This window comes from Schistocerca serialis, chromosome 6 (assembly GCF_023864345.2).
Source record: "Schistocerca serialis cubense isolate TAMUIC-IGC-003099 chromosome 6, iqSchSeri2.2, whole genome shotgun sequence".
Lineage (NCBI taxonomy): Eukaryota > Metazoa > Arthropoda > Insecta > Orthoptera > Acrididae > Schistocerca > Schistocerca serialis.
The window spans coordinates 703,069,786-703,081,787 of record NC_064643.1 but is presented as its reverse complement, the minus strand read 5'-3'; the positions used below and the strand labels follow the sequence as shown (position 1 = coordinate 703,081,787).

Below are 12,002 nucleotides of genomic sequence, written 5' to 3'. Positions count from 1 at the left end.
TCTTCTCCTTTCTACTGGAGGCATTCCTCTACTCCTTTCAGCCATCTGTCTCTCGGTCTTCGTCTTGGTCTCATTCCATCCAGTTTCATCTCGTGTATCCTAATGGGTATCCTCTTCTCGTCCGTTCTCTTAACGTGTCCATACCATCTCAGCCTTGATTTCTCTATCTCCTCCTGTAGTGGCTCCACCTTCATTAACTCTCTGATCCTCTCATTTCTTAACCTGTCTATCTTTGTCACTCCAACACTGTTTCTCAAGAATTGCATCTCAATAGCTTGTACTTTGCTTTTCTCTATTCTTTCATAACCCTGGTTTCTGATGCATATGTCAGGATCGGGACATAGTATGACTGGTATATAACCTTTTTACTGATTTGGGGTACATCCTTGCTCCACATCAGGCTTCTGACACTCTTCCGAAATGCTTCTGCTTTTCTCCCCCGCTCGTTTATTTCTCTGTTGTTTTTTCCATCTTCCTGTATCAGGCTTCCTAGGTACCTGAAACTTGTTGTGATAATCTTATCACTCTTACTTATACTAAATTTCATCCCATATTCTTGTACTGTTCGTTCCCATACGTCCAACTGCTCTTGTATTTCCTCCTCCTTATCACCCCCAAATCATCAGATCATCTACAAACACCATAGCTTTCATCTTCCTTTCACCAGTTACTTGTGCTACTGTACTCATTATATCATCCATCACTACTGGAAGAGTAATGGTGAAAGTGCACTTCCCTGCCTCAAGCCATTCCTCTGTTCGGTCCAAGCTGATCTCTCTCCTCCCACTTTCACATAGCTCACAATTCCATGGTACATTTTCCTTATCCTCCAAATAATCTGTTTTGCTACTCCTCTGTTCTCCGGACCATTCAACACTTTGCTTCTAATTACACTATCATACGCTTTTTCGATGTCCAGGAAGGTCATTAGTAGATCTATTCCATATTCATAGTACTGTACCCATAGTGCTTGACAGCTACACGTAGCTCAGAAAATTGGACGTTAAAAAGAGAAGGGCAGAAATTTTTGGAAAGCTTTGAAATCTGGCTGTGGAGAATGAGTGGCGGAAATTGAATGGGCTGTGAGGGAAAGGAACATTAAAGAGTTCGAAAGAGCAAATGAAACAAGCAGTTTTCTGAAGTACTTTAGCACAAGTTAAGAGAACTGACTCGAACACATACTCAGGAAAAACTGTTTGAGGAAAACTATCGCTGAATCAAAGACGTGGTCTAAAGACAGAAAAGGAGGTAGAAGTAGATATAGCATGCTGACAGGTTTGATAGCATGAATATCGTACCAAGAACTAAGGGAATAACGAAAGTAGGACATCGTACGTAACAAACTGCAGATGAAACCCATCTTTTAACAGATGTATACAGGGTAAACATTAATAAAACCGACAACAGTTTTTCCTGACTGGAAAGCGAGGCAAAAAGACCTCTTAACATGTGTCCGGAAATGGATGGTGTGCGTGCAACGATAACATAGAACAGAGCTGCATCGCATCCATGTCGCAATAGATGTTCAAAGTGGCCTCCGTGGAATACAAAGTACGCTTTCACACGTTCTGGTAAATGTTGCTTCGTCGGTAAAGAGGACTGATGACAGAAATACCGTACCTGTGATAGTCTGGTGTGAAAACCACTGACAAAATCTTTCCCGAGGGAGGAAATCCGCTGGTGTTAATCCTTGCGCTATACAATCTGGTCCTCCCAATCTGGTGTACGCACAGTCGGCCGCCTCCCCGCACGTTCGTCTGTCTGAAAGGACCCATGATCACACAGACGCTCAAAAAGGAATTGAAATGTTGTGTGATGTGGTTGGTGTGTGTGAGCGCACTTGTTTTGGTGCAGACGTGCTTCCTCTCAACCATTTCCATCTGTTTGGCTGTACACAGACACCATCTCGGCTTGTTCCCGACACGAACACCGAATCACTCTGCTGCTTACAGTACGCTGCTTCAATTACGCAAATGCAACGCATGGCACGTGGTCAGAGGGACCTACATTCGTCAGCGCCATCTACCGTGGCAACGGTGCATTTCCGGACACTTGTTCGTAGGACCTTTGTTCTTCCATTTCCAATAGGGATTCCGTCCCAGAAGTTTGTCTGTTTTATGTTCACCATGTATATCGTGATGATAATGTGCGACAATATGAAAGTTATGTCATCAGTCGAAAGTATACAGTACTATTTACACGCGTAGAATATCAATATATTGATGGCATTTAAATGACTATTGTATGAAGAACGGGGTCACATAATAAAGTATCACAGAGTACCCTTCGGAAGTGTAATATTTCTAGTCATGGTTGCATAACGTTCACAAGGCGAAAAACAAGTTTTACGATTTTAATATTTGGTTGAATGTGTAAGCGACGTGAAACATATGGCGCAAGGACACAGACCTTGGCAGAAGGACGAAAGGTTGTAGCTAGCAGTTCTCCTTCTCTTTCCCCCTCCCACTCTTCTCACTCTCCCCCTCTTCTCTCTCTCTCTCTCTCTCTCTCTCTCTCTCTCTCTCTCTCGCCTTCCAGGTGTTTCCGCCTAGACCTGTTGAAATACCGATGCACCCATGTATCGATATTTATCCCAAAAATATCCTTTTATATAAATGGAGGTATATCTTTCACCGAAATATCTATATAGAAAGGGTAATATCGAGTTCCAATATTTTTATTTTATATTATATTTTTCCGCAATTTTCGATAAATGTTTGAAGTTGTTGTTTTGAAACTGTAATAGAGTGTAATTTTACTTTCACTGTGTCAATGATTCTCATTACTTTTTGATCTTTAATCACTTCCAGTCTTTCTGTATGTCTGTGTGAAGTAAGTATACTAACTAAGTACTAACTCTGTGCGAACAGGCCTTGGAAGGCCCAACGGGACCGACCGGCCGCCATGTCATCCTCAGACCACCGGCGTCACTAGATGCGGATATGGAGGGGCATGTGGTCAACACACCGCTCTCCCGGCCATATGTCAGTTCCCGGGACCCGAGCCGCTGCTTCTCCATCAAGTAGCTTCCCCGTTTGCCTCATAAGGGCTGAGTGCACCCCACTCACCAACAGCGCTCGGCAGACCGGATGGTCATCCATTCAAGTGATAGCCCAGCCCGACAGCGCTTAACGTCGGTTATCTGACGGGAGCCGGTGCTACTACTGCGGCAAGGCCGTTGCCCTCAAGTAAGTATAGATGTCACAAAGAAATCCGATTGCGCTGGGGACGGCAGTGTGTATGGAATAACCAGGTATCCGATGCGAAGAAGTAGCACTTCAGTTGTTTTTAACGCAACTAGTGTGCTATTGAAACTTCCTGGCAGATTAAAACTCTGTGCCGGACCGAGACTCGAACTCGGGACCTTTGCCTTTCGCGAGCTGCTCTACCAACTGAGCTACCCAAGCACGGCTCACGACCCGTCCTCATAGCTGTAATTCCGCCAGTACCTCGTCTCCTACCTTCCAAACTTCACAGAAGCTCTCCCGCATACCTTGCAGAACTAGAGAGGTTTGGTTCAAATGGCTCTGAGCACTATGGGACTTAACTTCTGAGGTCATCAGTCCCCTAGAACTTAGAACTACTTGTACCTAACTAACCTAAGGACATCACACACACCCATGCCCGAGGCAGGATTCGAACCTGCGACCGTAGCGGTCGCGCGGTTCCAGACTGTAGCGCCTAGAATCGCTCGGGCACCCCGGCCGGCAATCTAGAGAGGTAGAGCACTTGCCCGCGAAAGGCAAAGGTCCCGAATTCGAGTCTCTGTCCCGCACACAGTTTTAATCTGCCAGGAAGTTTCTTATCAGCGCACACTCCGCTGCAAAGTGAAAATCTCTTTTCTGGAAACATCCCCCAGGATGTCGCTAAGCCATGTCTCGGCAATATCCTTTCTTCCAGGAGTGCTAGTTCTGCAAAAATTTTTATTCCAAAAATAGGGAGGTGACTCACGATTCTTCGGGCGCTGAAGGTAGTGAAAGTCATGAAGATTCAATACATAATGCAGCTGCAAAGTGTGAGTTAAAAGACGCGTTCGCGTACTATGATAGTCTTCTTCAAGAAGCGGACCTTACTGATACAGAATCATCAATACCGACTTCTGCAGATGCAGTAACGATTGGAGAAGAACTTTTTCAGTATACTGTCGAAGTGTAGGAGAAAAGGTATTTATTACCAACGAGGACCTCGTTCATTCCGACAAAGTCGATGAAGATGGTTTATTCCTTGAAGGTGAAGGTTTTTACGACTATGAGGATTATGAACCACCCGAAAAGGAGAGTCGAATACATTCTGTAGGAGGCAAAAATAAAAGTAATGAGGCTGGCAAAAGAACACTCCACGTGGGGTCTAGAAAACCTCCAGATAAAAGGTTCTTGAAATTTAAAAGAGAAAGGACGATTTAAATGGATGGGAAGAAAACATAAAAGCTGCAATGTCAAAAGCACATTCGATGCTTAATCGGACATTACTCTTCTATTTTGGCATATTTCAATTCATTTTATTATTGAATAAAGTCATTTTGCAACTTTATTTATGGACGTTTGATTTGGCTTTTCGGAGCTTGTCCCTCGCCCTTGCAACTTGAGTCTAAACGACGTAGCGCCCAGGTGCAAAGTAATTCTGGTTAAATCACCTGATGGCAGGCATCAGGACTTTTGCAAATCAGGACAGGTATATATTTTCAGGAAAACTTTATGCGTTTGGTCGTTCACTTGTCGATAATCTCAAATGTAAAACATGTTGTAATAATAAAAATTAGTAAACAGCTAAATCACGGTGGAAATGAAACAAAAGTTCATGCAAATACAAGTGTTTTTTCATTTTATTACCTTTAAAAAATGCAAATAAAAATGAGTTTATGTCGATCTAGCGATCCACCGACTACGGAGCTTGAAAGCTAGCCACATGACCGCCATCCACCCCTTACTGAGGGGCGCAAACCACCCATACATCACCGACGCGTAAGCTTTGTCCTGAGATTTTATCGAACTTGTATAAGTAGTACGCCTTCCTTCTTGCACATTCTGTTGTCCTAACGGACTGCTAAATCCATACAAAGTTTGAAGAAAACTCATGGTACAAACGTCTTGGCCGCCTCTTGTAAGATCCACCAAGAGTTTTCACACATCAGAAGTGCTCACAACCACAGATGAAACAGCCAGGTTACGATTGTGGAAAGGACGTCCTTCACCTGGCTGGAAATGAATATCTGAAACTCTACCACCGGATCATAACGAGGATTTTTGAATCTTTCAGGGTTAATTTAGCAAGATGAAGCTACAACAAAGTAGACAATGCCAGATGCGACTGTGGAGATGGCCAGGCAGTTAAACATGTGATTCAGCGTCGACCGTGTCCGAACTCCTACGCGGAAGATGACTTGCATAATGGCTTCGGAGAAGGACTGTTGACATTCTTAAAAGTATCGACAATCCGATAAATCGATAATCAAAAAATATCATTATCGGCTCTCGAAATATCGAAAGAAAGTATCATATATCGATGGAAAAAACGACGTACCGGTCTATAAAAATATCGGCCGCACGCTGTATGTATACTGCCAGTTTTAGAGCTATATTTTTAACTATTGATTATCATTACACATTATGTGCGTCAACAACCTAGCAGCTGCCTATAAGCCCTTACAGAAAGAATTGAAAGGAAAACGATGAACGTTCACGCTTGACGATAATCACTTTCCTAACAATGGTAACTGCATGTAAGTGGCACAATGAAAGGTGTCCGATGGGTCCGTCGTTCGATTTCATCACATATCGGATTTTTCCGAACACTTCATGTCGACCTGCTTGTTTTTACATTTCTGCCAACGCCAGCGACCTAGCAGTTGTAAAGTCAAAATTGCGTGGTGAAGCAGCTGTAGTTTGTGTTGGTAGCGTTGAGCGCTGATTACGTCAGCATTTCCCCTCACATGTCTCCGCCCACCGCAAAGACCAGTCTCGTCATTTATATTTTTGTTCATAGTTTTCAGCAACTGTTTTTGGAGAATGCCGATGTGAAGAAATAGCACGCCAGTTGCGTTAAAACTTGTTCTTTAACGCAACTTGTGTACTATAAGCGGCGTTCAAAAAGAAACGATCCTGAGGCACAATTACAGAAACCAATACTTGAATGTTAGAAGTATTGACCTTCGCTGTTGAGACTCTTTATTCCACTGTGACACAAGGCGGTGAATGGCTGTTATAAAATTCCCGGATCTGCGATGTTAACCAGTTCCGCACGTACAGCTGGACGTTGTTGTCCGAGGTGAATCGTTGGCATCTCAGAGCCTTTTTAAGGGGACCAAAAATGGTGTAATCACAGGGACAACAGTGAAAGACCAGCATTACTCGCAGACATTGACCACCTTTCGCCAAGCGACCAAATCAAAATGACCGGGCGGTCTCACCCGACGGGTCATTCTGCTCCAAGACAATGCAAAGACTCATACGGCCAACACAGTCGCGGCACTCCTGCAGATATTCAAATGGGAGGTTCTCCGCCTCCCTCCATACAGTCGGGACCTCTCTCCCTGTGATTACGCCATTTTTGGTCCCCTTAAAAATGCTGTGAGGGGCGAACGATTCACCTCGGACGACGACGTCCAGCTGTACATATGGAACTGGTTAACATCGCAGCCCCGGAAATTTTATGACAGCCGTTCACTGCCTTGTGTCACGGTGGGACAAGTGTCTCAACAGCCAGGGTTAATACTCCTAACATACAAGCACTGGTTTCAGTAATTATTCAGCCGGCCGGAGTGGCCGAGCGGTTAAAGGCGCTACAGTCTGGAACCGCACGACCGCTGCGGTCGCAGGTTCGAATCCTGCCTCGGGCATGGATGTGTGTGATGTCCTTAGGTTAGTTAGGTTTAAGTAGTTCTAAGTTCTAGGGGACTTATGACCACAGCAGTTGAGTCCCATAGTGCTCAGAGCCATTTGAACCATTTGAGCCAGTAATTATGCCTCCGGCTTGTTTCTTTTTGAACGCCCCTTATATTTCTTCATATCGGAAATATTATTCCGTCCGCACCGCCACGCCACAGTGTAATCGGACGCTTCTTTTCTGCCATATGTACTTGCTTCACACAGTCAAGGAGAAAGACTGGAACCGATGAAAGCTCGGAAAGTAGTAAGACTCCACGTAGTTAAAGTAAAATTATGTTCGACTACAATTTCAAAAGATCAATCCAAATACTTAACGAAAATTGTGAAAAAAAATATATCAGCACTCGATATTGTCATTTTGGTGCCCATATATCGTGGGAAATGGGTCGCCAATAAATCGATATTTTACCAGTAGTCCTGCTTCGGAGAATGCACTAGAAGTGGCAGACTTCTGGTCATATTTTATACAATGTAATGTTTGTTAAATGTGTATGTTTCTGACACGATTATAAGAACAATAATAATAATAATAATAATAATAATAACTGACAGTTCCTAACTTCTCCACCTCCATCTCTTGCTCCTCTATACCTGCAAATACAGATGCAGCTTCTCCAACACACTAATAACGGGAAATACACAAGAAAAGGATATATGAGCACAGTATAAAACAGTTTCCTAAATGAAATGTTGAAACTGCGCTCCTTTAGCGAGGATATATGAGTCAAATCGCCGTCGCATTAAAACCCTGACGCGCAGAGTGGGTTTAGGTCCGGAAAGCGAGGAGCCCAAACAATTGGTCCACCCCTACCTATCCATCTGTCAAGGAATTCGTCATTTACATTGTACGCCTACGAACATTAACAATGGAGTGAGGAGGAGCTCCATCGTGCCTGTAGTACATGTTTTGAGGCACTCGTAAAGACACATGTTCTAACAGAACAAGTACACTGTTCTCCAAGAAAACATGGTTTCTCCGTTGAGCCTGGATGGAAGAAAATGAGACCAACAAACAGTCGCCAACAATGCCGCCGCAACGTTGGGAGAAAATCTTTGTTCAAAACGTGACTGCACAATTTCGCAAAGGCCGGCCGAGGTGGCCGTGCGGTTAAAGGCGCTGCAGTCTGGAACCGTAAGACCGCTACGGTCGCAGGTTCGAATCCTGCCTCGGGCATGGATGTTTGTGATGTCCTTAGGTTAGTTAGGTTTAAGTAGTTCTAAGTTCTAGGGGACTAATAACCTCAGCAGTTGAGTCCCATAGTGCTCAGAGCCATTTGAACCATTTGAACCAATTTCGCAAGGATTCTCGACAACCCATACGTGTCGACTGTGAAAATTCACAGTCTGGTTACGTTGGAACGAACGCTCATCCGTGAACAGCCTATTTGCTCTAGAGTTGACACGTTACTGAATGAACAATTCGCAGAAGTGTAGCGGTGCAGCAAAAGCGGCTGCCGTTATTGCCTGCATACGCTGTACACGGTACGGATACAGCGGGTTCTTATGTAGCGTTTTACAGACAACCATGTGGTCGACGTTACTTGTTACAGCTGTCTTACGCTGCCACTAGGGTTTTCATAAAGTGTACGAAGACTTTTCTCCTCCAGCTTGTGCCCCCGACCTTCTAGCCCTCCTCCAGTCGCGAGTAGTAGGCTTCACCGTCCCACGCTCCGTAAGACGCTCTACTGAACATTCCATGTAAGAAAACGTTTCATGTAATGCTGGTATTTTGTGTTTCTTTGTGTTACCCATGTTTAATGTGATAATGAAAGAACTAGAAAATTAGCTCTAACATGGAAACAAAGCGTTTCCGGGTCCATGTCCATAGAACATATTCTCTTCCCCTATGTATAAGGCATGTTTCCTACTACTTTGCCAATACCTTTGTCACACCCTCTATGCTCCACAAGTCAACACATAGTGTGCCTCACTGCCACTTTCTTCCTTTCATGTCTCTGTCGCGGAAGCTGCGCGGAAAGATCGGTTGTTGGTAAGCCTCCGTTTAACTGGAATATCTGTAATTTTACCTTCCTTGGATTTTTCGAGACATATGTGTGAAATTCGAGCGCAGGTAGCTGAGGACTTTTACAGTTTACGTTTCAAATACATTTATACAAACCGGGACAGTACAGTATTTCGTGCTGAAATCAGTGGTGGCCTGTAATCATACATTCGCAGTTCTCTCGCCAAAAGGTGGTTTGATGACTCAGGTTTACTGGAATGTTTTTGGTCCTTTCACCGTACATTTTCAAGCTGTGTCAGCTTTCGCTATTTATTACGATAGGCCTACATGCCGTAGATAAGTAAAAACACTATAAGAATGCAGCGCAATGCAGGAAGAGATGCAGAGGATAGACACATGTTGCAAGGACTGGCTGTTGGCTCTCAACATAGACATACGTACAGAATTTCGGGCAAGCACACCGAAAAGCCTGTTGTTGTACGAGTAAACGATTGGTGAATAATCACTGGAAAGAGACGCGTTCATTAAATTTATGAGAGTAAACGTATGGGTGAATTTTAAATGGAACGGCGACGTAGAACTAATCGCAGGAAAAGTGGATGTCAGGCACATGCATTCAAAGAATCCTCAGAGAGTGCAGTTCTGCTAAGAAGGAAGCTTACAAAATCCTCTTTCGACCGATACTTAGAATTACTTAGCAGTCTGGGACCCTTATATAGTAGGACTGATAGTGTCACAAGAGAAGATCCAAAGAAGAGCTTCACGTTTCGTCACAGGTACTTTATGTGTCTCTTAGCTGGCGTAGTGGCGAGCGTCACAGCTTCACACTTTTGAGCCCTGTGTTCGAAACTCGATTACTATTTTTATTTTTGCTTTTCACTTTTCTACCCGTGTCCGTAGAATATTACTACACGAACGTTTTCCAATGTATATTGAAATATCGTTGTCCTTATTCGTCTACTAATTGTATGTCTGGTGAATGATTACAGATGTATAAATAAATAAATGAGAAAATTACTCGACATTTTTTTCGGTGAAATTCCTGTGGTGTATCGTGATTAATAATAAATTTCATGGATGCAGTTTCTGTTAAAGCTGCCCGTTATGCGTGTTTTGCCAAGAAAGTATTGCCAACTTGTGAAATCTTCAGCAACGACGTTTCTTTTCCGAGTGAGATTGATGCGAAGAAATACCACTGCCCTCGCCCGATGCTCTTAGTGTTCGGCATTTCTATGTTTCGAATGTTTCTGCGATCGGTATCATCCAAGGGAATGCACTAAATGTACCTGAAGAATAAAAATGAGCATAAAACATAAGATTTCATATAAGAATAGATTCAAGAGTGAAATATAAGAACAGCAGAATTTTAAAAAAAATATTGTGACCCTGAATAAACCGTAGAAACATATGTAATAAACATATGACAGTTACTGTGAAATGCAGTTATAATTTTACTGTTGATATAGTATCCCTGTATCCCATAACTTCGTAAGAAAGATTCGTGCTTTGTAACTTTCTATGGACATGGATAGATAAATGAAAATAAAATAGAAGGATAAGAACGGTAATCTAGCTTCGAAAACGGCGCGCAAAACTGGGAGGTCGTGTCGTTAGTCATTGTGCCACCGTTTCGGCTGAGATTATTGCGTCCTAAAAACGCATTTAAATTACGTCGGAAACTTTGACCATCGTTTTCTCAGAAACTTTCGAGTATGTACGGATAAGCCGAGACAAGTGTTCCCTTACTTTCACTTCTCTTTCACCGAGCGAAGTTTCTAGGAAATCGGATTATGGCACTTGCCGTGTTCTCGTCGTAAGCACGAAAGCGTCACGGCCATCATCATCCAACACCGGTGGTAGACGGTACAAAAGAGACGTTATGCAACGCTCTGTCATTTACTGTTAAGCTTCCGAGAGCGTACATTGCTTGAAGGGTCAACCAATATATTACTTCCGCCCACCTACATCCCCCGAAAGGGCCATGACGTTAAAATGAGACTGCTTAGAATTCACACAGAGGCTTACCAACTACCGTCGTTCCCGCGCACCCTCCGCGTGTGGAACACAAAAGGCCGGAAGTGGTAGTCCTACGTAAAGCACCCTTCTCCACACACCATAAGGAGGCTTGCGGAATGTATATGAAGATGTGTATGTAGGTGGAAATGTAGATGTAGAGGAAGAGGCATAGAGGAGGAGTAGGAGTTGGAGGAGGACTGGGAGGAGTTAGGTGTAGGAGTTGGAGGAGGAGAAGGTGAGAAGGAGAAATCATAAGGCAAGAAAGAGGAAGAGGGCGGCGACTCACCCTTGAGCTCCCTGCCATCGGCCGTGCAGGGCCCGCGCTCCATCAGGCAGTTGATGTAGCTGTTGAGCAGGCGCGTGCTGTGCAGGATGTCGTCCAAGTTGATGTTGTCGTAGCGCGTCGTGTACTTGCCGCCGGCGGCCGCCGCTGAGGCGACGCCAACCGCCACCAGCGCCAACAGCAGCACTGCCCATCCCGCCGACACGCGTGCCATGGCCGGTCCACAACAGTCTGCTCGACGAAGCTGCCTGTCTGCAGTGCTGGAGCGGTGCCTTCCAGCGACTGTGCAGCGTGCAAGACCGCGCCGGTCCTTTATTAGCGTAAGCCGGCCAGGTGCTAATGCTCGGCTTCGTTTGCACACGCGACTTGGCAAAGAGACCCTGCCTCGTGAGGCGTTGGTTGCTCAACGCAAACACTGAGCAGAGTTTACCTGCTGACAGGGTTTTACCGAGAACTGACGTGTTCTGCTCGTGTCGGCACAGTTCATTAAACCTATTTTATTGATATTCCGTGTGCCTCCACCGATCTTCTGCTTTATCCGCTATACCTATAACTATACTCAAAAAAAAATCTGTTCGTCTATTAGAAAAAGAACTGATGCCTCCGAGAGAACTGAGGCGACCTCTTGGCGAAACAATTACCGCTCTGACACCAGCTAACGCATTTCTCGAGCGTTTCGCCGTAAAAAAAAAACCGAGGAACTACTGACCGTACATAACGGCTATCATCGTCAGATGAGCCTTTAATCACCCACCGCTCAATTGGGATAATTACAATTTTGTAAGTGAGGGGAGTGACAAGACATCCTAAGTGCCTTACCTGAGATCCGTCTAGACCAGACAGTTTGGAAACCCAC

The 12,002-nt window shown here is 44.4% G+C and overlaps 1 protein-coding gene across 1 annotated transcript in view; it reads right to left on the bottom strand.

Moving 5' to 3' along the window:
* Positions 1-11,395, bottom strand: part of LOC126485038 (ejaculatory bulb-specific protein 3-like) — a 28,314-nt gene extending 16,919 nt beyond the window's left edge. Inside the window, exon 1 of the mRNA XM_050108643.1 lies at positions 11,150-11,395. Within this exon, the coding sequence (XP_049964600.1) occupies positions 11,150-11,360 (211 nt within the window). The 5' untranslated portion in view covers positions 11,361-11,395. The remainder of the gene's footprint in view (positions 1-11,149) is intronic.
* Positions 11,396-12,002: the final 607 nt, after the last annotated feature.